The sequence below is a fragment of the Anomalospiza imberbis genome, chromosome 5, assembly GCF_031753505.1.
Source record: "Anomalospiza imberbis isolate Cuckoo-Finch-1a 21T00152 chromosome 5, ASM3175350v1, whole genome shotgun sequence".
NCBI lineage: Eukaryota > Metazoa > Chordata > Aves > Passeriformes > Viduidae > Anomalospiza > Anomalospiza imberbis.
Genome location: NC_089685.1, coordinates 11,989,246 through 12,015,040, shown reverse-complemented (window position 1 = coordinate 12,015,040; position 25,795 = coordinate 11,989,246). Strand labels below are relative to the sequence as shown.

Sequence of the window (25,795 nt, the reverse complement as noted above, 5' to 3'; positions counted from 1 at the left end):
ACCACCTGCTTTGACCAGATCCCTACAGACCACAGTGGGAGCTTAAACACCCAACATGCAGGCAGACACCTACATTTAGACATGTGAACCTTGAGCTACAACTCATCCCTCGTGCCAGCTGCAAGAGCCTGAAGAGCACACAAGGCAGTTAGACTGTCAGAGGCCCAAAAAAGCTTAGTGTGAGATTCCACAGGTGCTAGAAAGCAGCAACACCACACACATAGAGTCCAGATCTCCTGCTGAGCTACATGGTTATTTGTATTAAGTCTTCTATAGTCTTAAGCAATGAAAAAAACCCAAACTTTGACACACTCTTTAGAATTTTTTTTATGGTTATTGTTGTCTGGTACAAATTCCCCTCCCTATGCTTGTACTAAAGGAAACATCCACCCACAGTGAAAGCATATTAAAGTTAAAGCTTTGATGAACGCCTCACCTCTTCCCTTAACCCTAGGGAAGCTGGAGAGTTTTAGCATTGTTGAGCCAGAGAGGAGTGACAGGCACCCCTACTCTACTGGAGTTCATCTCAATATCTGTACTCCTCAAGAATCAAGATCCTCCAGGATCCAACTGGATCTACAGACTTCTCTGAGCTGCACAGTTAAGAAGCACAGTTTGTCTCATCAAAAGAACAATGAGAAGAAGACAAAGTTCCACTTTCTAAAACCATTAGAAAACCCACTTCAGAGTAAAAATAAAACATGTACCATAGAGAGCAGAATCCTATGCTAAGAAGCCAGTCCTAGATGCTTCAAGACATCAAAAAAACAGGAGTTACTTCAATAACAAGTCTTTTAGAAGAAGAGACAGAGAGAGAAGAAGAACAAGAAGGAGTTACTTCAATTGCAAGTCTTCTTGCAATAAAGTATTATAGATTAATCTTAAAGAAAAGTATATGCAGAAACAGTGCTAGATAAACAGTATCCTAAGACATTTTAGTAGGAGAAAACATTTAACTAAAGCACTGCACATGAATTTAATACCTAGGCTTCACTAAGAAATTGAGGGTGAAATTATGTGTTTATGAACTGTTTTAAAGAATTTGCATTTCATTCATGGAGAGATTCTGGGCCAGCAAAAAATCAAGGGCAAAAACTCTATGGACTTAATCAAGTGAGTACTTGACTCTCCATTTCATCATTCTTAACCTTTGACTGAAGTGGAGATGAGTATTTTCCCACTGCCCAACCCCCCCAGGTTTAATCAGTTGTGTTTCCATGCTCTAACGCTTACTTCAAAAAAAATTAAACTACAAGAACTCAATTAGATTCACACAGAGTATTATTCTCAATTATATTTTTATTAAATTCCAAGGTGGACTTACCTTCCAGGTATAAATAATTTTTCCATTTCTTTCAACATTTACAACATAGAGTGCCGATGAATTCTCAGAAGTGTCTGAAATAAGAAGTACAAAAAGGCACAGGATTTTCGTATTCAGCTATAATTTATGCACACTTTAAGCAAATATGCTAAATATATTTTTACTTGTAAATACTTATTTGCATATGCCAAAATTACTCCTTTCTGGAAAAAGAGGGAGTACTTCTTACACCATTATTTAAATCTGATAAACTTAAGCACAGATAGTTAAGGGCCTTCAAAACATGCAAGAAAAAAAATATTTTTTAAACACCTACCTCTTCATTATGATTATGATTCTAATTACCACTGCCTTTTGTTATGAAAATGGAATGTGTTTTTTCAAAGAATAAAAAAACCAAACCAAAATTACCCCCTTGCATTTATTCACTATACACAACATGGGGTTCAGACAGTTAAGCCATACTCCAGTCCCCTGGACACTACAGGAAGAGAGAACTAGCCTGAGAAAAATATCATTTGCTCACACCTGCTCCTTCAGCATCTCAAAGGAAAGCCTGAAAACAAACTACATAGTTCTATAACACCAACACTACCTTTCCTGTGTCATTCTTAGCCCCTCCTCCTCCTCCAAAAAGAAATAAATAAAGAAAAAAGCCCACCAAAACCCAAAGAACCCCAAGACTAAATACCATATAGAGAGATATGCAACCTACCTACAAGTACAGGGAACTAAATAATGCAGGACACAAAATTATTTGGGATGTGAATGAAAGAGTGCTGTTAAAACAGAAACAAATAAGCAGGAAGTTGAGATGGACACAGAAAGAGAAGAGCATATCTGGACAAAGCAGTACAAATTAAAAAGAAAACCACCAGAAAAAAAGATAAAATGTTGTACTCAAGGTGAGAAAAATGCATGCTTTCCTGATGCTGCTTTTATGTTTTCTCATCAACACAGCCAACAAAAATGTGTTTATCTGCAATGGAATTTTTATTAGAAGTGGAAATTTTGCCCTTAGTAAGGTTGAAGCTTGTATGATTGGTCTCAATTTTATAACAAAGGTGGCCTGCAGTTCAGTAAGCACCAACATAAAGAACTCTCCTCAACCCTCTGCAAGCATTTAGTCAAGCCTGACACTATTTACTTGGCAGTTATCATGAAGTGTTGATAGAAGGAAGACACTTAGGGAAACTTAGTTTAACAAGCCTGATACTATACACTGGCTTGTACAGCTTGCAGTGATAAGAAAAAAAAACTGTTTTCAAGTATTATCAGAAGAAAGTAAATTTTCCATTTTGTTGTGGGAGGACAATGAAAACCCTTCCTGTACATTGAGCAACACATCACTTTCTATTGGTTTCAGATCACTCGAAGTACATTAGGGCTCGATGGTGACAACTGGGAGAGTCTAAGTTAACAATATACTCTCTTTTTTTATCTGAAGCTTCCTGGAACTAACAACCACCTCAAACTTTCAAGATGAGTACTACGGTCTCCACATTTTCTCATGCAATACTTCCTCAGCACAGAATTTTGGTAGAGAAGAAGGTCCATGAACAATCTCCCTGTCAATGAATTTACTTATCACCGAGCACAGACATCTTAAAGGTACTGAAAAAGTTCTGTGTCAGAAGAGAGTTTCTCTTCTGAAGAGAACAGCCAGTGGGAACGTGGAGGCAAAGAAGTGGCAATGGTCTCTGCCCTTGGAAGCTCCTGCAGTAAAAACCTGCACATAGAATCACAACTTCTTCCTCATGCCCACAGCTGAGACCAGCAGATGAAGGGCTGCAAAAAAACCAACCCAGCCTGCCTGCCCAGCACACAGTTTTTACCAACATAATCAGGAGAATGCAGAGTTTGATTTCCTGAAGGCCATTATATGCAGCTCATAGCAAATTAAGTGGAATGAAGAGAAAAAGGCGAATTCACTTTGCCTGCCGCTCCCTTCCTATCATCACAGCTACTCCCAGCTCTCACGCAATTAGCAGTTCTCACATGCTATCAAGTGCTTTCAAGTCCTTAGGCAAGAAAATAATAAATATGAATAAGTAACATCTGAAAATACTGACACAAAGTACCATGACTCCTAAAAATTACTCGCGTTCTGTGATTAGATATGTCTTTGATGTTTAAATTAATCTTTTAAAATCCTTACCTCCCACCTTCACATTGCTAATATGAGAACACTGCATGAGGGGGAAGAAGTCACTAAACACAGATAAGTTAAAATGCAATACAGCAGTGCTGGTATTTGATCAGATGCACCCTCCAAACTAGATTCTTATGATTCTGTATTACCAGGGACATTGCTGAATGAAGACTCCATTATATTTTAAAAGACTCAATACAATTTTCTCCTTCCCAAACACAAGTCAGTGCCATTTTGAGACCATTATGCTATTAACATACAGATTGATTTATCTTTGAATATATCACTGATGAACTGATAAATTCCTAGATTAATCAATTACGCGTGGAGAACTTACTAATTTTACCTCAGATCCCTTCAGTATACCTTTCAATAATTGTTCAGTAAATGTAGAAAATGCAAAGTATTTTTTAACAGATTTTCTAAAAGATGGCTTGCTAAATAATTCTCTTATTCACCAAGCTGACACTTTCTGGTTTGTCACCAAACAAAATCTTCTGAACCTATTTGATAACAGCCCCTCAATGCAGGAAGCAAGTTAAGCATTTTAAGTAAAGTAAAAGCAACTGAAGGCGTTTCAAGTTCATCACACTTGCATATCGATGGTATTTCTACTGAAGCAGTAACTTTTACTGTATTGCAATTTTATTAGTATAAGGTTTTCATCAGTTTCTGAAAAGCAGAACTGAGCCAGCTGCTCTGCAGATGAATAACAAGTAAAAAGCCACAGTGCCAAGAATACGGGAGGTCACTTTTTCCAACCACTACCCCGAGCCCTCGCTATGCCGGCGATCGCACGGTGCTGTGACAGCTGACGCTCATCTAATTTTAAACCAGCACTCGTTTTCCAGGCACACCGAGGTGTTCAGGCTGTGGGGCTTTTCCTCCCAGAAAGGGGAGCAGCGTGGGAGAGGGAGTAATGCTAACACTTTTTCTGGGGGTTTTTGGTTTTTTTTTTTTTTTGGCTGGGGGTGGAGGGAGGAGGGTAGAACAAAAAGAGAAAGCCCCAAACGTGTGAAGAAGCAGGAAGAAGAAACAAGCTGTGCAGTGCAGCAGATGTGTAGAAGTGTTTTCGGCATGTCAGAAATTCCTTGAGGACAGCAAACTTGCCCCGGCACCCGAGGGTCGCTCCCCTCGAGCCCCGGCCGAGGCGGGCCCAGGGGCCGCTCCCCCGCCGCCATCCCCGGCCCCCGCGGCCGGAGCTCCCGCTGCGGGCCTGCCCGGGGGTCTCTCGGGGACCCGCGCCCGGGGGCCTCGCCGCAGCCCGGCTCCTCCGCGGGCGGGAGGGCACTGAGGCGGCCGGAGAGAGGGAGAGACGGCCGGCCCGAGGAATGGGGCTCTCCTCGGCCTCCCGGAGCGTTACCTAGAGCCGCGGCGCAGCCCCGCTCCACCAGCCAGGGCACCACGTCCCTCCGCAGCTCGAACTCGGGCACCAGGCGCAGCAGCATAGCCCCGGCCCGGGCCGCCCCCGCTCCGGCTCGGCTGCCCTCAGCCCGCCCCCGCGGGGTGGGGGCGGCCCTCGGGGGTTCCGGCGGTTCCCGGCCCGCTCCCGGCGCCGCCGGCCCTTCCGCTTCCTACCGGGCACGGCCGCGGCGGCACAGCGCCGCCGAGCCTCCCGCGGCGGGCGGCCTCCGTGCTGGTGGCCCCCCCGACTCGAAGGCTCTCGTTTTCCCCATGGGGCGGGCGCACAGGCTCCTCCTCAGGCCGGCTGGAAGAATCACAGAATCACAAAATACTCTGAGCTGGAAGGGACTCAAACATCATCAAAGTGCGGCTCCTGGCCCTGAGCAGGTCAGCCACAAGAACCACACCATGTGCCTGAGAGCGTTGTCCAAACGCTTCTTGGTGCTGTGACCGCCTCCCTGGCGAGCCTGTTCGAGTGTCCCTCCGTCCTCTGGGTGGAGAACCTTTTTCTGATATCCAGCCTACACTTCCCCTGGCACAGCTCCAGGCCGTTCCCTCCTGTCACTGGTCTCCAGAGAGAAGAAGGGGCAATGCTTTAGGAAGCTTCCCCACGGAGTGACTCCAAGTGCCTCCCACAGCAGCCTGTCGGTGAGGCCTGGAGCTGAGCTTCAGTCACCCGGTGTTCACAAACCGGGAGGCCCCGTGATGAGTTGCCCTGCTTGTGATCCCCCAGGAAGTTTTAGGTGTTTTCCAGAACTTCAAGTAGCATCCCTGTTTTCTGAGACTGTTCACTCTGAAATTGCTTGTTGAATAGATGGAGTCTCTGTCTGTAAACTGCTAGCAAAGCATGGGATGTCCTCTCAGACTAGGCCTGGCCTGTTTGTACTTTTCATCTGCAAAGAAGGTAAAACTTCATGTAATCTTAGGAGGGGGTTGTGGTTTGTTTGCTTGGGGTTATTTTAGCTGTTGAAAATATTTGTAGCACTGATAAGGTGTTACTCCATGGCTATCTGTAGCCTGCCTAATTACCATTTCCTTTCTGAAATGTTCTGGCTGATACCAGCCAGCTAAAGGTAGCATAAGAGTGGAGAGAGGCTGTGAGAGCACACACCAAGCTTGATGTACCCAAATGCACAACAGCTTGAACCTGTTCTAAGAGCTAATCCCTGTACCAAGTTTTTCCCCATCACTGCTAAGATGTAGAGCTATAAAAAGGCCAGATCAGAATCAGGTATGTCTGCAAAGTGTGGATGAAAGGCAGGTTGATAATCGAAATGCAAAGCAAACATTCTCTTCTTCTCAATCTCCATATTGCCAACTTTTACAATTTTACCACAAGTTTTGTATTCAGCATTTTTCTTAAAGCTCCTTAGATCAGGTGGTTGTGCAAGAATTTCAGCTTATATTTTCACTGTTGTGAAATAAAGCTTGAAAACGTGACTGGAGTATTTATTTCAGACATGAAGGTAGAAAACAGTCAAGAGGTCCCAAATGGATGCATTTTCTGAGATAAAAGATAGGGCTACTTTATGAGTATGAGAATGACACAACTGCAAGTGACACAACTGCAAATGACACAACTGGAGAGGCAAGCAAAGGAGGGAAACAAAGCCAATGAAATGACTGATTCTGTAAGTATGTGCAAAAGGGGAGATTTTCATGTGGAGAAAGACTCCTGTACCCAGATCTAGAGTTCATGTTTATTATGTAAAGCTCTGTATTCCTCGAGCCATCAGTCTGGCTATGCACACCAGAGGCCATACCTACAGGCCCAGAGCTCCAGGTTGAATTCCTAGAAGCACAACACATTCCTCAGAAGCCACAAAACTGACTCATTCAGAGGTCTTCAAGTAATAGCTCAGTACAGGGTATGCCACCTTCAACTTGATACATAAACAGGTGATGCAAAAACCATAAACATCTAAAAAAACCCTTCAACAGTCTTTGAATTAAGACAGAGCCTGATATATTTTGGATAATATCTCTCAACTTTACTAGATGGAGAAAGAAGCTCTTGGTTTAAAGAAACAACCCATTTTCTTATCTCTGTCAGGTGAAATTAATGTTATAACCCATTTGTCACTCTTGCTTGCATCATGAAACCAAATTTTGAATTTTGCTTTCAATTTATACTTAGTTTCCTTTTCTGATTATCTGACTCAATTTTGGTTTTTAGTTCCAGTCTGAAACTGTGCAGGCACAGGAGCTGATCCCAATGCAGCAACTTCCAGGAGTGGGATATGAAACTAAAACTCCCATAAAAAAAAGAGACAGATTAAATTTGTCTATTTTCTTTTTAATCAGAAATCTGTTCCTGCCTTAGCAACAGGAGGATCTCCCTCAAATTTTTATCTGGATTTAGTCTTGACAACAGGGAAATCATTAGAGAGCAGTAATGGTGCTACTGATTGCATTGTAACCATCATCAGCATTATTTTATTGCTAATAACAATTTTTGTGCTAACTTCTTGTGTCCCTATAATCCCTTTTCACACAGTTCATATGGCAAGAATTGCAAAATTATACCATGACACAAGCATGGGTCTGATGAAGCATTGCCCCCTGACACGGCAGTGATGGGTGTAAGGCACCTTTCAGCTCTCAACAGAACAAAGCTTTGTTCATGGACAAAAACATACAGATCCATAAATCATCAATGTGTTCCACACTGGGAAATTATACATAAGACTTCTTATGAAGAATGAATATCTGAAATAATTATTTGAGCACATGACAGCCTGGCAAACAGTTCATGACTTTTTTGGGAAGTGCTGCTTACTGAGGGCGACTTCTTTTCCCACCATTCCAGTAATAGAGCGTTTATTGTCATCATGTCTAGACAGTTGTTTCCTTGAATGTTTTCATCCAGTCAAACACAAAAAATATACATAAATTTTCTTCCTGAAGTTGGTGCTTAATATGTTTACTAAATCCTCTTGGCAACACAAATAAGATGCAATTTGAAATCAATATTTTAGTAGTAAAGAGTGCAATTCAAAGTTAGTAGAATAAAATACCTTTATTTCAGTGTGTGAGATTACCTTTTTTTAGTCTCTTTAATCACTGAATGTCAACATGGGTCTAAGTTATTTCACTGAAATCAGTCAGCATCTGTTATGGAAGCCAGTGCTTTGTGGAGGTGCTTTTATAGGCTTTGTTTAATAATTCATCATAGGAAATAGTCTTTCAACTGCTAATGAAAAAATAATCTTGCTATTCATGCTGATGTTGAACATCACCTTCTTTTAAATGGCTTAATTGAAGTCAATAACATGCTCAAGCCAGTAACATAAGTGAACGAGGCTCCTGAAACAGTTAAGGTATTCCTCAAAGTGAGGGAGGGGAAGAGAATGGGACTTAAGGAAGTCTCTGACTGTCATCCAAGTGGCATTTTTGTTTCCGCTGCTTCTCCCTCCATGGCCCAGGCTCTGAGGCTCCTTTGTTCTTTCCAGAGACTAACCCCTGCTAGTGCTGATGAAAGCCCTGTGAGCACACACTGTCTCAACAGCTGTTGGAGGAGCTCTTGGCTCTATGTTTATTCTTCAGCTCCAGCCTGATTTGGGATTCATCAGTAGGGTTTAGAAACTTGGGCTTTTTTCCTTTGTGATCTTTCAGTTTTGACTTCATTTTGAATTACAAGAGGATAGTGTTGATACTTTGCAGCAGAGTTGCAACTCTCTTGGGAATTGGTATGATAATGCATATATCAGCAGGTCAGTTCCAATTTCTTTCATTTTTAAGATGTCTTTCCATTATCATTTTTATTGTAAAATGAAGTAATTATTTAGCACAAATGCATTCCTTCAAAATGTACAGTTGCAGCACTGTAGAATGGAGGCTATAGACAGGGACAGCACAGGATGAACACATCAGTGTGACTTTTGTCTCACTGAGCATCAGGAGCTTTGAAAATAGGGTTCGAGTGTGAGGTTTTTGTGTAGGGTCCTTCCAGTTAATGAAGAAATATAAGAACTCCAGAGAGTAACTGATACCACCTGGTCTTAGCAGTTAATTTAAGGTGCATTTTACCTGATTGTGGATGCTGGTTCTCCTGTCCCCTCACTTCTGCTCTCATGCCTATTGGGAATGTGCAGCTGAAGGCCTGGAGGAAAGTGGCACTGTCCCTTCCCATTTCTGCCTCCAATTAGATCACATCCAATGTGATATGGAAGGGGGCCCCGAGGGTGCAGTTTGATGGGCAGCTGATCTAACAGCTCATGACTGTTGAAAGGATGGACCCAGACTTCATTCCCTTCTTGTTTTCTTCTCCCTTCCTCATCCCCAGATCACTCAGCCTCTTTCTTTGTTTGCCAGCTCTCCTGTCCATCTAACACCTCTGTGATCCAGCTGTACTGGCTAACACACTAAAACCTATTTACTTTTTTTTTAATGATTTAATTTTCTACCAGCTTATGAAGTGTCTCCAGTCACAGAAGGCCTTTACAAATCCACAGCCATTGCAAAGGGAAGCAGTGGCTGTGTGTCCCTGGCATCAGGGAAGGGAATGGAATAGAAGATCTCCCTGTACTGGTGGCGGTGAAGTGTTAGACCCACATGGTTCATTCAGACCCTTTGCAAAATGCCTTCCTCTGACATTCAAGTTAAAAGAAGCAGTCATTTTTTGCCCAGCATTGCTCTGATCCATTGCCCAGCTGCTGCTGGCATAGTTTCCAGACCAGAGAACTGATCCAACTGAAAAGTAACCTTGAGGGGAGAAGGAAGGAGGTGGAAGAGGATGGTTTCAGTAATGTCAGCTATCAATCAAGGTTACTGAAACATTATGTCAACAAAATGAAGTTGCTCTACAGAACTGGGAATAAACCACTCATTCTGGGCAAAAGACCTTGGGGATACTGCTTTTCCTATGTTGGTGCTCACTTAGGTCAGTGTAAGTTTCTGCCAGACTGCAGCCTTAGGATGTGGTTAATGGTGGTAGAGGCACCTGTTTCCCTTGACTTACAGTAAAAGGAGTCTAGGTATGAGCTTTTAGCTGATTGAAGTCAGGTGAGTAAAACCTACTTTTAGCCTCTTTGGACTGCTTTTCTGTTTCCATCAGGATCGATAGAAACCACTGGTTTTTAAAACTTTATTTGTATACTCTTACAACCATTTCTTTGATACTGTGCAACACTTTTAATATACTCAAATTATTCTCTGAAAATCTGAATAGATTTCCCTAGCACAACCTAAAAATATCTTTTATTTATTATATGTTGGTTCCAAACAAATGTCACATTAATAAGCAGAGAGTCTTGGGTAGGTGTACGTCATCAGTCACGCAGTGGTTTCTTCTTCCAAAATACTTCCAGAATTAGGTCTGACCTCTTTTAACAATGAGCTATTTATAGGATTCTTAAGGGCCTTATCCTCCAACCCTGACTCAGCCAAAACTCACCACTGACCTTGACCTCCTGTAGGCTATTCTTGTAGCCTTACTCATGTAAGGAGCTTTTATTCGCTGACCTGACTTGGGGAGTGTGTTCTCATGAGTATGATTTTACAGGCTTGGTTCCCAGCTCAGTGGGACATGGTAAAATGCCACAGAATCAATTCCTGATATACATGTGTTATTTTTACAACGTTATAAGTACCAAAAATAAGGGGGAAATATGCAGTTAAGTTCTGCATTCAGTACTACAGCAATAAACTGAGTTATTACATTAGGTGTGTATAGCTACAAATGAAAGCATTAAATTCTCATTTTAGAAGACAGTGCATATATTTTCAGAAGAAAGCACTCACTAGATTCCTCAATCATAAGAATTATTACTAAAAGTATTTGATTTTTTTCTTAGGAAGATACAACTGTTTATAAGTAGAATATTATTGCAGTGTTAGGCGATTACACTAGCACAGAATGACAATGGCAATCTTTTTTCTGTAATTTTTGTGTCTTTTCCTAAAAACCCTTCAAACTAGTGTTGATTTTCCTAATAGTTTTCTGGTTTTCATTATGATGCAGGGTGATACATTTTAGACACTAATATGTTGTCATTAGTGGGTCAGGATAACAAGATGTATTGTGTATATAAAAAAATTACTCTTAGCAGTCTATTATGTTTCCATTTGTTTAGAATCCCAGAATCATGAAATCGTTAAGGTTGAAAAAGGCCTCTAAAATCATTGAGTCTAACCATGAATCCAGCACCACTGTGTTTATTACTAAACCGTATCCTCAAGTTCCACATCCATACAATTTTTTTTGACACTTCCAGAGATGGTGATTCCACTCCTTTCCTGGGCAGCTTGTTCCAGTGTCTGACCACCCTTTTAGAGAAGAAATTGTTCTTAATATCAGATTTAACTGACTCTTCCCCAATATCCAATCTAATGACTCTTCCAATTATAAAGATTGTAGTTATGTGTATTTGTTGTGTCTTCTTTACAACACGTTACACATCTCTTCCTTTTTACTTTTTTATCTTCTCACTTTAAAGTGGAAGAGTTAAATTTTTTAGGTGCTTTTATGACTCCCCAGTGTTTTTTTCATTCACATTTGAATAACTTATTTTTATTTTCCTAGATTTTGTTGTGCATGGTGAGACATTATTTATTGAATAGTGAATCATCAGTATATTATATGGTGGTCTTCTGTAGATCCTCTATTTTGTCAGTTCATTTGAATACAAGCCTGCAATGAACAGGTATCTCCAGTCAGTTGTCTCCTATGATGCCTAGGCCTTTTTCTTGAGTGGCTACAGTGAAGATGGACTCTGTTATCCTTATGAGTCTTTGAAGGAATTCCTTCCAATCAGCACTGTTGTGCATTTATTAACATTTGTCTTTTTCTCTTTGTATTGCCAGTTAAGCTCGTTCCACAAGCCTAGTCCTGGAGAAATGTGCATCTTCCTGTGCTTCTGAAGAACCACAAACAACAGGGATACAGGCAGAAAGGAATTGTCCTTTCTTGACCTTCTTGGAAGCTGAGACTCAGCTTTTATTCTCTCCCAAGGTCAGGCCAAGACATGGTGGAAAGCAGATCATGTCTGCCCTGACTATTCCATGACTGGCATCAGGAGACACTTCTGCTACTGGACTCCAAGACATTTCTTATTGTCTTGGTCAGTACTTACAAACAGTATCTACAAGGGGGTTTACTTGTTTATCATTGTGTGATGTATCCATGTGGATAAACACTACTCTTAGACCTGGGTGCAGCACTTTTATCCATTACAGCCCCTTCCTGTAGCTCTCATGTTTAATGACCATTGACCCTCATGTCCTACAAGCAGCAGTCTTCTTGCCTAGTCAATTCTTTTTTCCTAAGGTCTCCAGCCCCCCTCCATTCCCTACACAACAGGCTGCCACAGAGATCTGTGCCAGGTTCTCCACGAGTACATACTGGCCAGCCTTCTCTTCCATCTTTTCCTTTGCACACTCTTCTCTTTTCACCCCAGCCAGCAAACACAAGCATTGCAATCATCATATCTGACTTGTTTATAGCTCAGTCTGCCCTGGGTTCTAACCAAAAGGCACCTTTTGCTTTCCTCTTCCTCTTTCTCCCATTTTGGGTCACTGACTCCTCATTTCACTACAAATTACATTGGTCCAAAACTGAGGCATACTGCAACTGGGCTTGATTCCACCTCTTCCCACAGCACTATTAATTGTTCTTGTTACAGCAGGAGTACAGAAACCAAAAATTTACTTAATATTGCATATGGATGCATTGTTGCACCTTCAAAATTGGTCAGTTCCAAGTGCTTCTGAGAAAGGTGCAAGTAGCCCTGTGGTTGTCAAATAATGATACTGTACACCTGTCTTCAATGTTAGGTTTCATTCTGATTTCTGATAGTCAGAGACTGATTTATCCTCAAAGTGTAACATTTAATATTCCAGGGTATTCAGATTAATTAGAACTATACATATTCTCAAAATCCATAGAAATGTTTAATTCCTTTTTAAGTTTTAGGCTCAATGACCTTTTTTATCCACAGTCTAATTACAGGGTACATGAGACGTAAGAGAGAAGTAAGAGAATTATTTAAGAAACTTCCATCATTTAATTGCTTTGAATTAATTTCAAACTCCTGCTCCATCTTTCCTATAGCACTTTTTAGTCTTCTGTGCTCTTTTCTAAGTCAATCACAATTAATCTTTTAAATTTTTCTTCGGAGAAGCTGCTCTGGATCATGCTTGTAGCTTTTCCTTAACATCTTCTGAGGAGAGCCTTTGAAAAAGCTTTTTTAAAACCCAGAAGTAATGTACATGCACTTGTTTTTCCATTTTGTCAGGACACTCAGGAGCGTGGTTTTCCTTTGCATGGGCAGAGGTGTTTGGCCTATCATGATCATGGTTAGGCCTTTTGTAAGTCTGTCATTAGAGACTTTGTCAACCACTTGAACTGGTGATAAAGATCCTTGTTTATAATTCCTATAAGTCTTTTTTAGCCATATTTTTGTGGATATATACGCATGTTACTGACTTTAAGTACTATTAGATAGTTAGATGATTTAAATGAGACAGTTTGTATGTTAGCCCATTAACTTTCTCATTCTTACAGTGTTGGTTGTATCCTGCCTGTGTTTTATTTTAAATTTATCAGTTTATAATATCTATGTTATTTCCTCTGTAATCCTTCTGCTGGTTTTGTATTTTTATTACAAGAAAAATATTATTGTAATCAATGTTCTCTGCTGGGGAAAAAAAAAAGCTAAACAGGGGTGATTATTTGTTTTGCATAAAACTTCAGACTAACTAAGCCAGTCGGATCAAAGGTCCATCTAAATAACATCTTGCCTCTGACAGTAGCCAGTAATAGATGCTGAGACAAAGCATATATAAAAACATAAACGTTTTTTTTCCTTCTCTTGCAACTCTTTCACATTATAAAATTAAGGAATCTGAAATATACTAATTTATTTTTTGGCATTCAAAAAATCCTATGATAATTAGTTAAATGATTTAATAAATGGGAAGAAGTACATCTATTTAATTCTCCTGCCTGATAATTTTATGTGGTGTATTGTAGTTTTTAAGTTAAGAAAAAGTGCATTATCATTCTCCTCTCAGGATTTCATATACATTTATCACATTTTCCTTATTGCAAGGTGAGGAGTTCATTTGATATCCTTTAATGTAAAATATATGCCCTACTTCTTACAATCCTTATTAAACTTCTTTGTGTTTTTCTGAGACCCGTGTTTGAATAGGTATACAGAGGCTTTATTCTTGGTAATTGTTGTTTTTATTTTCTTGGGAGTGCCATTGATCCATAATTTGCATCTTTAATATTGTAATAAAGTTCCCCTTAATTTTTCTTATGTCAATAATTATTTGCTTGTCAAATTCTCACCTAGACCTTCTAATTTCCATTTTGTACTTTATTTTCTATAAGTATCTTTTTGAAGGTATGTAAATGAGTGGTTTACTTTTCACAGGCAGAAAAGCCATCTAATGTTTATTTTCAGCTCTATCTCACACATTGCTTTTAGCTTTGGCCCTAGGGCAGGAAGCAGCTGTCCAGGACAGTAGACTGGTGGGGACAGTTAAATTGCTGTAGAAACAGTCTGTACTTGGCAACATCCTTCAGAAGACTTCAGGAGATCAAAATGAACCCATGAGGTTCAACAAGGCCAAGAGCAAGGTCCTCCACCTGGACTGGGACAATTCCCAGAATCAATACAGGCTGATGGGTGAAGGGATTGAGAACAGCCCTGATGAGAAGGACCTGGGGATGCTGGTGGATGAGAGCTGGACATGACCTGGCAATGTTCACTCTCTGCCCAGAAAGCCAGCTGTGTCCTGGGCTGCATCCAAAGCAGTGTGGGCAGCAGGGAGAGAGAGGGGATTCTGCCCCTCTTACTTTGTTCTCATAAGGCCCCACCTGCAGTTCTGCATCCAAGTCTGGCATCTTCTGCACAGGAAAGAAACAGACCTGTTGGAGCAGTGTCAGAAGAGGGTCACAAAAATTATCAGAGGGCTGGAGCACCTCTCTTATTGAGGACAGGCTGAGAGAGTTGGAGCTGCCCAGCCTGGAGAAGAGAGGATTCCAGGAAGATGTTATTGTGGTCTTTCTTTACTTAAAAGATAAGGCTTATAAGGCTTATATGAAAGATGGAGAATGACATTTACTGAGCACTGTGGTGATAGGAGAAAGGCTAATGTTTTTAAACTGTAAGGGAGTAGATTAGATTGCTTATAAGGAAGAAATGTTTTATGGTGAGGGGTGGGTGAGACACAGGAACAGGTTGCCCAGGTGAAGTTGCGGATACACCATCCCTGGAAATGTTCAGGTTTGGATGGGACTTTGTGCAACCTCCCTGCCCATGGCAGGAAAAGATGTCCCTGACCATGGCAGAGGGTTAGACTAGATGATCTTTAAGGTCCCTCCTGATGCAAATTGATTCTGTGTTCACTACTTGCCAAACTCATTTTCTTACCTGCTCCTTGGCCAGTGGGAAGAGTGGTCACAGAAAACAGCAGTGCCTTGCAGTTGCAGTAGGTTTTACATGTTCACACATTCCTGGCGGGGACTGTGGGTAGGGTAATGTGCAGGGTGGTGCTGGGCACACAAATTGTGGGACTGAGTCTCTTGGTTATGGGAACAAGAAGCTTGCTTAGTTTTCATGTTCTAAATTGCTTAAGGACCTCAGATTAGATACTCTATACTGCTTTGTGGACTGGGAGCCTAATGAGGTTAGCTAATGAGTTGTATGTCCCTTATTGTGCAGAATGAATGTTTCTACAAAGTTTTGTTTTAAGAACTCCATGAATAATAGCCTTGAGTGGTATTCTCAGGCTGGGAAAAAATACATAAAAATGTAAATACATCTTTAAAAACCAGTTTTAATTACTTAAAAGCTAAGTGCACCAAATACCTTAATTCTAATTGTCTGATTGTTGTTTGACTTCTCTCAGAAGTGAGGTTAAAATTATCTAGGTACCTTAAGGACACCTTGGTATTTTACTGTAAATGCCCTCAGTTTTGTTTTTTTTTTATTATTACACAAACTATTTTTTTTATTCTACATTTTAATTACTGGTACATATCTCTTTTTCTCAAAATCCTGAAATAATATTTTTGGTTCTGAATGTAAAGATCAGCTTCACAGGTCACTTTAAATATCAGGACAACTCAGATTGTCTGAACTAAAGGCAATGGAGTCAGTTGAAAGTAACACAGCCTGCTGCTGCTCTGCTTTTTGTCATTTCTGGAAAGGTTTGAAGTTGGTGAATATATGGAAAGTTAGAAAAAGAGCAATCTTGCTTATTATCTAGGTGGAGGTAGAAAATTTGCTCCATTAAACAACCTAATGAAGTAATCATCAGAATAACTGAGGAGAGCAGGTAGCATCCTGCAGAGCTGCATTTGCAGCTTGCTGATCAGGCTCTGTTCCTTCCACTGAGAAACTCACTGAGGACACAGGATGAATGCACAACATGCAAATCTAACCAGTTGTAGTGCTTTTTGTAATTCTCCCATGACTAAGAGGCTAATGATCATGAGTAACTTATTTCAGCCTTTTATCCTATGTCTTTTTAGCTAAACATGGGATCCCCAAGATGTCACCTCCCCTAAACTGTGGAAAGCACAGAGCAGTAATTTGTAACCTCCTCTCAGTTCTTCATTTTCAGCTGTGCCAGTCTGTAAAGCCACCACTTCTCCAGCACAGCTGATGGGCTCGCCACACATGCACGGTACAATTTTCACTTTCAAATGGCCAGTGCAAGTACATTTGTTTCAGGGGACTGCAAACACCCTTAGACCAGCTTTCAATTTGCTCAGGGCTGCAATCCTACTGTAATGACTGCCCTCTCACCATCCTTTCCATAGGAGCTGTCACTACCAGGGGAAGCTGAGTGTTTTGAAACATGCTGTTGTTCCTGGAAGAGCAGTTTGATCAGAGCAGACTGCTCCTTTCAGGTGAAAGGCCATGAATTCACTTAGGAGTCCTGGATACCCAAAATTTGAAGAAAGTATGTGATTCCTTCAAACAGTGAAGAGTCATCCCCATGACTGAAGAGGATGAGTGTGAGGTGGAAGGCTTGGTCTTCTCCAGAGGGGATACAGAGTTTCAAAACAAGACTAATAAAAACATCCAAGTCTTTTAGAGAGTTACCTAAGAACCCAAACTTGTGCAACTGTTTAGTGAGTGGAGGAAGATGGGCAAGAGTGGTCTATCTGCCCCGCACCCCACCACTCCAAGGTGCTTTTTAATTACAAATACAAAGCAGTACAAAGCAAGGAATGTGTAAAAATTAATAACTAAGAGAGCAAAATGATTACAGCCATGAGCTGGGCCTGCTAGTGAGCTAGATCAGGCTTAATAGTCTGTGAGGGTGAATTGTGTTCATAAAGTGGGGAAACCTGTGGTTTTTTTCTTGCAGGTTTGTTGGGATTGGCCTACATGGCCGTATAAAGGTTGCAGAAGCAGGAAAACACAGGGATTACTGCTAGACCTGAAAGATACAGCAGGCGATTTTAGGACAACTGTGTTCATATAAGGCATGTATCATTTTTGCTTAAAATGGGCTATCTTTGAACAGTAAGAAGTAGGTATGAGGACCACAGTAAATTTTTTTTTGGTTGGTTGGTTTTATATATATATATATATTTATATATATATAAACAGAAAAGAGAATCTTGTTGTAAATTAACTGGCTTATTGGTTTGAGACTGTCCCAGACACTAGATTCATATATCAGCTGCTGTTAGCCCATGAAGATATAGCTGATGCTCCTAAGAATTACATTTTATAGCAACTTTCTGAACACTGTAATGCAGCCTTTCCCACCTGGACTACACCTCTCACAACCCATCTAGAATACAAAATAAATGAAAAAATAATTAGAGGCAGATATTAAATTTTGGAAATATAACTAATAAATATAAAAGCTGGGAAAAAATTCTGTGTAGCAAAACCAAATTAACATAAGTAGCATGGCATCTTTAAAATTTCTTTTTTTTAATTGAAACAATTCCAGAATTAAAGTCACTTAAGGCTTGTCTCTAGACCAGACTGACTGGAAAATGTTTCAATTTCAATGAACCACTGTTTGGTTTAGTCTTAAACTGGTAAGACCTGAAAAGCTTCCACAAAATCTCATTTAAATATAGCAATGCCCAATTTTGGTAATGTAACATGTACAAACAAGATGTCCATCAGTTTAGTTGGCAATTTTGAAAGATTTCCACTAAATACTCTGCAATCTTCTGAGGCATTTGAGAACCACAAATACTATGGACTTTTTTCCCCTGCTATTTAGAGAATAAATGTAGCTTACTTTCTACTTTTTTTTTTATGCTAGTATTTTTTATTCCTGCTTCAGTGTGGTTGATACAGTAAAGCTTTTTCTCAGTGCTCAGCTTTTATTCTGTTGGGTGCTGGCTGTGCCTTTTGATCTGTGCTGGGGATTTACTGGCACAAAATAGGAACATAATTTGGTTTGGACCAGAATTTGATGTAATATTTTTGACATCTGTATTCCACGTGCATCTTTACAGATTATACTTATGGGCAAAGTATTGGTGCACATTTGAAAATTAACTTTCTAGACACTAGCTAGACTTACTAGCTAGTAATCTTACTGTGGGAATAAAATTGGTATTTAAGGGAAAAAATTAGTGAATTCTATCTCATGATTTTTTTTGTTTCCTCTAATATGAATTAGAATGACTATATATTCTTGAATGTGTCATTTCAGCTTTCTAATTTTACAGTATTAAATGACCAAGACTGCATTCAGACCAGGGTTTGTATTTTTACAAACAAATGTAATTTTTACCATAAAAAATACATGTGAAAACTCAAGCTGCAATTTGAAAAACTAAAGAAAGCAAAAGTCAGGTTTACACAGATCAAAGGAGTTACAGCAGTGAAGAGTTTTGTTCCAAGGCAATTCAAAATGTTTTGCCCTCTCTAATGGGGTGATGCAGTCACCATGACTGCAGTAGGGCATCAGTTTACAGTTTGGTTCATTTAAACTATTTCTTTACCAGAAGTACAGGCAGTCAGCCATAAAAGTGGCCAAACCAGGAATGTATTGTTCTAATGTTTATGAAGTCAAAAAAACCCAAGCAGAAACCCTTCAGCCATTCTGTCCCACTTTGTCAGCTCTTTTAAAGTTTTGCAAAGACAGGGTGATATGGAATATGTTTTATTTTCAATAAAACCTTGCCAGAGAAAATTCTGAGGGCATAAGCTACAATTCTGGAAATTGCAATGACTCAAGTGACCTCTTGTTCTGACAACTACAATTTTAAGCCTGGAATACTCTGATCTGTAATCAAGATAGGGAAAAAGAAACAGTGATGTGGGCAAAACAGACAGGACTGGATTGCATCAGAATATGGTGTTTGTTTTCTTGTCTGACCCAATATAATCCATAACTTTGAGATAAAGAGTAGTAAGAAAATTGTGAGGGCATTTTTTCTTTCTCTTTAATTTAGTTGTACAATTGTTTCAGGTTGGTCATTTGCTTTCAGGATTGTTTGTATTGTACCAGGCTAAGGGCAGCTGTACCCCTATGGAATCATGGTTCTGAGAAGCTGTATGGGAATTCAGGAGATTGGTGCTTCATCCCTTACACTGAGCTGCTCAGCTGTATCCTAGACCATCCTCAATGCAAGTATGCTTAAGTGATCTTAAAACTTCCCATTTCCTAAAGCCTTGCTAGTCCATGATCTTCAAGCTAACCTATTTTGGTATTTAGCAATCCTTTATGTTGGAAAGCATAATGTCTATGCTAAATCTCCCAAACTATAAAATAACCTAGTTATTTCTTGGTTTTCCTCTTGTGGCCATGAGTAGGAATTAATGATCTACTATTTGTTTAAGGAGAAACTGTTTCTTTTTTATAACTTACAGTTATTTAAATATATATCCAATATTATAAAGTGCAGTAATACTGGAAGGGTGAGGATTTGCTGTATTGGACCTAGTTAGTGGTGTGTGCTCACTGTCCTTTCTGTGTGCCAGCCTACCACTCTTCCTTAGCAGTAAGAGAAACCCTCCCTTTGGCCTGTATTTGCTTGCACTGGTGCAGCCAGGTGGAGATTCAGTAACCTCTTGCCCTGCTCTGAATTTTTGCACTTGTAGTGCAGTTGTGGCAAGGACTTGTGGTGCTGGCAAAAACCTGTGTTCAGTGAATTTGTCTCAGACATAAATTTCATCCCTTACACAAATGTAACCTCAAAATGAGCAGATCCTGCCATTGCCTAACACTCTGGATCCTGTAGACCACAGCAATAGCTTTGCAGAGCAGGACAACATTTCATTCAATGTTTTAACCTCTTTAAAATATTTGTAATTACTAAAAGCTAAATTATATTATCATATAATGCTGAAGGATCTGAATTCTGCTGAGTTAATCCTGAGTAATACTGCTGTCCATAAAAACAAATTTGACCTCAATGTGTATGACAGACAGGATTAATCAATTTAAAATGTTTTCAGTATTTCGGAAACATGGAATGCTGTATAAATTATAAATATTAGTTTCCCTATCTGAAAATGAAAAAAAAAAAACATTTACTCCAGTTACCAACATTTGATCACAGTTTAAGTTATTGGCTGTGGTTCTATGAAGTGACTGTGGCCATCCAGCTCTTACTCATTGCTGTGTAGAGGGATCTTAGTGCAAATATGGTAAATGGGGATAGTAAAATTCTGGGATAGTAAAAGGTCAAGAGCAACTCAGCAAATCAAAATTGACCCCAAGAAGTAACAAGTACATTTCAGCAGATCAGATCCCTTTTCTTCTGTCCCCCCTTCATGCTTTGAGAAAGGATTATCACATAAACAGACTGTACAGTGGATCTGTGGCGTTTAAAGAAGCATTTATGGGGCCTACCCACAAATTCAGAATCTGGGATACCAACTGTCCAAAATTTCAGGAATCATTAACAAAAAGAGATTTTTTTTAGCTCACAGTTACAGAAATATCTCCAATGTGACATCTGGGCTGCAGAACTGATGCTGCATTATCTTATCTTAATTGCAGAGATACAGAGAACTCCAAAGTGTGAATATTTTTACTTTTCTTTAGGTCATTTTTAGATGACAATAATGCCTTTATAGCACTTCCTATTCATCCAGCTAGTTAAATTCTGGCCAGATTCTACCCTTGATCATTGTACAAATCATCCTCTGGTATTAAATGAGAAGTGACTGGGCAAAGTGTGAAGTACAGGCTTGGAAATTCTGCTTTCCTTTAGCCTTTCTGTAGCTCCAAACATCCCTGGTGAGATCCACCACCATATTCCTGAGTGTGAACTAATGATTGCTTCCCTAAAGGCATGCAGCCAGCACAGTCTTATTTATTGGTTTCATCCAACCCTAAGTCTTCAGTTGAAATTCTTTTGGATTTTCACAGAAAATTCTAAGTAAATGGATATTTCCATGTGGCTTAGAAGAACAGAAGCCACAGAAAAATGGAAGCAGCTGTACATCCTGCACTCAGTACTCTAATGGAAAATAGAAGCACTCAGTTTCCCAGTAAACCTTCTCAGAGCTAATTTTAATGTAAACAAACCACTGCTTAGAGTGCTAATGTGTTTTTTGCTGTGACTTGTGAGACATGTTTCACTGTTTTATGATATTCTTTTGTAGGTCAAATAGCAATCTGTTGCTTACCTAAGATTATATTTTCACAATACGGTATTTTTTAATGTATGTGCCATTGTTCTGGAAATTTGAATTGCATATAAAAATTAGCATGAACTTTTGCATTGTAAATTGGCTTTCAATGTGCAAATTGTGGTGCATGCATGGAAGTTTTGCATCAAAACATTGGGAAAATAGACATAAAGTGCAATTTTTTAAAAAATGAGCTGATAAGGAGTTATTTGGAAAATGTAAAATATAAGAAAAGGAGGAAGGGTAGATAAAATGTCAGTACTGACATTTTTGTCGCTGCTCATTTACATATTTTACAAATGGAAAAAAGTTCAATAAAGTGCCAGACCAGCTTTTTCTTTCCTTACCTTGATGCAGCTTTTTTAATAATTAGACACTTACTATCTAGTGCAGAATTGCTTTAAGCTGTTACTTCAGATGAAAGTTTTCCAGAGGAAAGACTTTGAGATTTTGTTCTCCCAAAACATGGCATAGGATTCTTCTCCGTGGAAGAATTTCTTCTGCTTGAAATGGGCTTTGCTTCCCAAAGCAGCAGTGGGATGGTGTAGCTTTATTCTGTGCTCACTGAAGTCAGTAGGAAGTCTTGGAAGTCTACAGAACAGCATCAGCCTCATGGGGAACTTTATAACCAGTCAGAAGCCTTTTCTACAGCAGAGCCTTGGCTGCAAAATTTTCTTTGCATCAAACACACAGTGACCAGGTCATCTAAATGTATTGGAAATCTTTGGAGCTGCAAAAGGACTCAGTGGGCTTTGAATTACTTCCAAAGGCCTTCAAGCCTCTCTCTACAGTTAAACTTGACCTTGAAGCTCTGCAAGTGTGTCATATTAATTTTTCATTAAAGTTCCTTTGGCTTGTTGTGCATAGAGTGCAAAAAATGAAAATATGTTTTCCTTACAGATGTTGTTCTAAAACAGAAAGGGCATATGAGAAGAAAGTACATATGAATATATTGGTGGAAACCATACAAAAGAATACAAAAAAGTAAACACTGCTTTCAGATTGATATGCTGGAGAAAAATCAGCAAAACCTCTAGATCTGATGTGGTGTTTCACAAAGTTACTGAAGATGCTAGAGGTCAATGGGCAAGGGTCACTGTTTACAGTAAGTATACTGTTTTCAGATTTTTTTCAGTCCCTCACCAAAGTATTTGAAATAAATGGAGGTGTTATCTAATGAAGAAAATGTTCTCTTCAGAGTTCTTGTCTTCACAATGAAGGATGTTATAAGGAGTCTCTGCAAGTATCTCTACTGAGATGGACACTATTCAATTAACTGGCCATAAACAATCTTGGATATATAGAGATTAGTTTGGGAATGGTAACAAATTATTCGGGATAGTCCAGTTTAAAGATGACAGCTGAAAATTCCAAACACTGAGCAGATGTAATAGCTTCTGTATGAAGAAACTCAAAATAGTTCTGGTCTAACTGGCTTGCAGAAGAAAATTTAAGAAGGGATTTGAGAGAGAATTCTGAACTTGTGAATACAATGGGTGTTAGCCAACATTTTCTGGTGATGCAAGGATTTAGGAGGAATCAAATGAAATCCTGTTGGGCAACAGATTTAAAATGAGCAAAGGGATGTACTTTTCCAGGTAACATATAATTATGCTACAGAACTAGAAGCCATAGAATGTTTTGGACTTGAAATGTATCATGTCAAAGAGCTGCAACACTCACAGATACTATTTATAACTGTAGCACAGCATGTCAGTGTATAAATTCCAGTTGAGGATGTCCTTAGCTGCAAAGTGCCAGTGCCTGTGGATGACCTGGCTATGGATCTGTCTCATCTCTTGCGTTCATTCACTCAACATCCACTACTGGCCATTTTAGAGATAGGTTAAAGGGGGGCACGGACCCAGCTGGACTGTGACCTGACCTGCCGTGATCAAAAAATGTTGTAATACTTTTTGAAATTTTGGAAAGAAACACAAGAAGTCCATTGAAATTCACTCTTTGACCTCTGTGAACGCAGATTACCAGAAGTGTAAAACCAGTCAAATTTTTAATGACTATTACTGAGTAATCTTTAACCTACCATTATAGTGAGAGACCATTACCTATAAACTGCCCATACTGCATTTGAGGGGAAAAGGAAATGGGTAAGGGTTTTAATATATGTTGCTAGCAGCTGGATACACATTATTATCTCAGGTTCATGCATCAGACCTATGCTTTTTACACTCAATTTCTAACCCTTATGATTTTATCCTATTTCAACTGGCATTGTTGGAAGAATTCCAGTTTTGTTGAACTCTTTGTCTTGATAGCAAAATTAACTTTAAAATGTTCAGTTCATCTGACTAATAAACAGCTGTTTTAAAATGTAGAAAGATTTTTTTAAAACATCTGGCTTTTAAAGGCTTGAGTCATGAAACTTTTTTTATTCAATTTTAGTAGAAATTAAAGCTTAATGAGTAGAAATCTACATTTAGTAATCAGCAACCATAGCCCACTGTGAATTATAAAATCAAAACGTGGCAACAAAATAATAGTTGAAAATATTTTGTAATAAGCATTGCTGAAAGGTAAGTTCTTCTGAGAAAAGCAATTGAGATCACTGTTAGGTCAAAAGGAAGAATTTTGCATTACAGAAGTGTATGATGATCAACATGCACAAAAATGTCAGCACAAGGAGTGAGAAGTATTTGATATTCATATGCCATTATCTGCATCCAACTAAATTATGAGGTAATAATGTGTAAAAAAAAATACCTGACCTCCAGAAAACTATTTAAAAACCCTTTCTTTTTGAGACAGATGTTTCACAGCTTTTCATGCAGAAGCTGGAAGTATTTTAAAATGTTCATTCCTCTATAGGCATTTTCTGCCAAGATGGATTATGTTATTTATGAGATTGATTTTGTTCCTGCCTTTGCAAATTATTGGTAATGAGAGAATAAAAGGGCATATCAGAATCCCCCAACATTAATTTTCTTAAGCTTAAGTCCTAAGCCTACACTTCTGGTGGCTGTTTCACAGAGAGGAGATTCCAAGCTCAGCAGCTCTCAGTATGCTCTAAATAAACAACACCCAAAGCGAGGGCCAGCTACACTCCAGCAGCACTATCAGTAAGTCCCTGTACCCCTTTTCTGGTGGTGGATCCAAATGAGTGCTCGTGCTGGCTACCCCCATTCCTCCTCACATAGCTGGGACAACAAGGGCTGGTCTCCTGTGGCAGAAACCCTGTACTGGACACAGCCACAGACACCTGCTCCCACACTGTCCCCTGTCCTGGTGCTGGCTGCAGAAGAATCTCCCACTGAAGCTGGATTGCATCTGCTACTGGGGGGTGTCTGCAATCAACACGTTGTCATTCAGGCTATTTTTCAGCTTAAAATGTGACTGTAAAATATAAAGGAGGCTGTTCATTACTGATTAATTGCTTCAGCTTTTAGGAGATAGAATGAGAGGAATCAATAATAAGTATCTATATCCATGTATATTTCCCTTTAGAAAAGCCAAGCAGTTGGAACCAATGAAGGTTCCAGCTTTTTGGTGATTGACTGCTTCTGCTGAGCTGGCTACTGAAAGCAGAGTGTGAGCTGGAAAGTGTGATTGACATGTGTGAAAAAGGTTTCTGAACTCCTTCACCAGCAGCCTTGGAGCAGCCTTGTGGCAGGAGTGGAGTAAATGGAGAACACTTAACTGGGGGAGCAAACTTATGCTCAAGCAGAGAAGGAATTACTTCACATTGTCATTAGATGTCAGAAAGTTTATCTGTGTTCTTTCAGAAACAGCCAAAAGCACCAGTCCCCCTACCCCCTAGGTGAAAGTCACATTAGTAACAGTAAGAAAACTTTCCATATTTATTTGTGAGACACATGAAAATCATAATGTGTCTATGAGAGCCTTGAAGTGAGACACAATGATAGGACATCAAGGAAAACCATCTGGATGAGCTCTGGACAGGTAGATTGTATAAACAATTCCTGGAAAATATTCTTAAGGAAGGTTTGGTATCCCTGCTGCCAAATTTTCTGTGAGAATACCTTTCTCTGTGAGAAAAAAAGATGGGAAAATATAACTTGTAATTGAATGTAAAACTGGAGGCTTACATTACTTTTTGTCAAACAGGTCTCACTTTGTTTCAGAGTATGAGATGTAGGACCAGGCACAGCCCAATATACTTAGCATACTTAGCATAATCTACAGATAATCCCTCAGATACAGAGGGCAGTAGTATAATGTTTTAAAAAACAAAAAAAAATCTTCTGGATAGCTGGTAGAAAACTTAATTAATTCTTACAGACATCTAGAATAAAACCACAGAATTATCTGCAGGAAGTGAACTAGTCCTACAAGAAAAGGAAACAGTTCTTTTGAAGA

General features: G+C 39.5%; 1 protein-coding gene and 1 long non-coding RNA gene across 6 annotated transcripts in view; one reads left to right on the top strand and one right to left on the bottom strand.

Annotated features, from left to right (window-relative positions):
- Window positions 1-5,046, bottom strand: part of GSAP (gamma-secretase activating protein) — a 44,834-nt gene extending 39,788 nt beyond the window's left edge. The window contains exons 1-2 of one of the 5 annotated variants that reach the window (XM_068189615.1): window positions 4,840-5,046; window positions 1,325-1,398 (exon numbers count right to left, since the gene is read on the bottom strand). In XM_068189615.1, coding sequence (XP_068045716.1) covers window positions 1,325-1,398; window positions 4,840-4,924 — 159 coding nt within the window. In that variant the 5' untranslated portion in view covers window positions 4,925-5,046. Of the gene's footprint in view, window positions 1-1,324; window positions 1,399-2,908; window positions 3,123-3,159; window positions 3,223-3,822; window positions 4,339-4,839 lie in introns of those variants that run through there. The other 4 variants (XM_068189616.1, XM_068189617.1, XM_068189618.1 and 1 more) reach the window with 4 other exon arrangements.
- Window positions 5,047-5,169: 123 nt separating this feature from the next.
- On the top strand, window positions 5,170-25,575 carry LOC137473726 (uncharacterized). Its single transcript, XR_010998959.1, has 5 exons — window positions 5,170-5,784; window positions 17,211-17,379; window positions 19,309-19,451; window positions 22,361-22,569; window positions 24,923-25,575. It is a non-coding gene; the product is annotated as an uncharacterized lncRNA (long non-coding RNA).
- The last annotated feature ends 220 nt before the right edge of the window (window positions 25,576-25,795 follow it).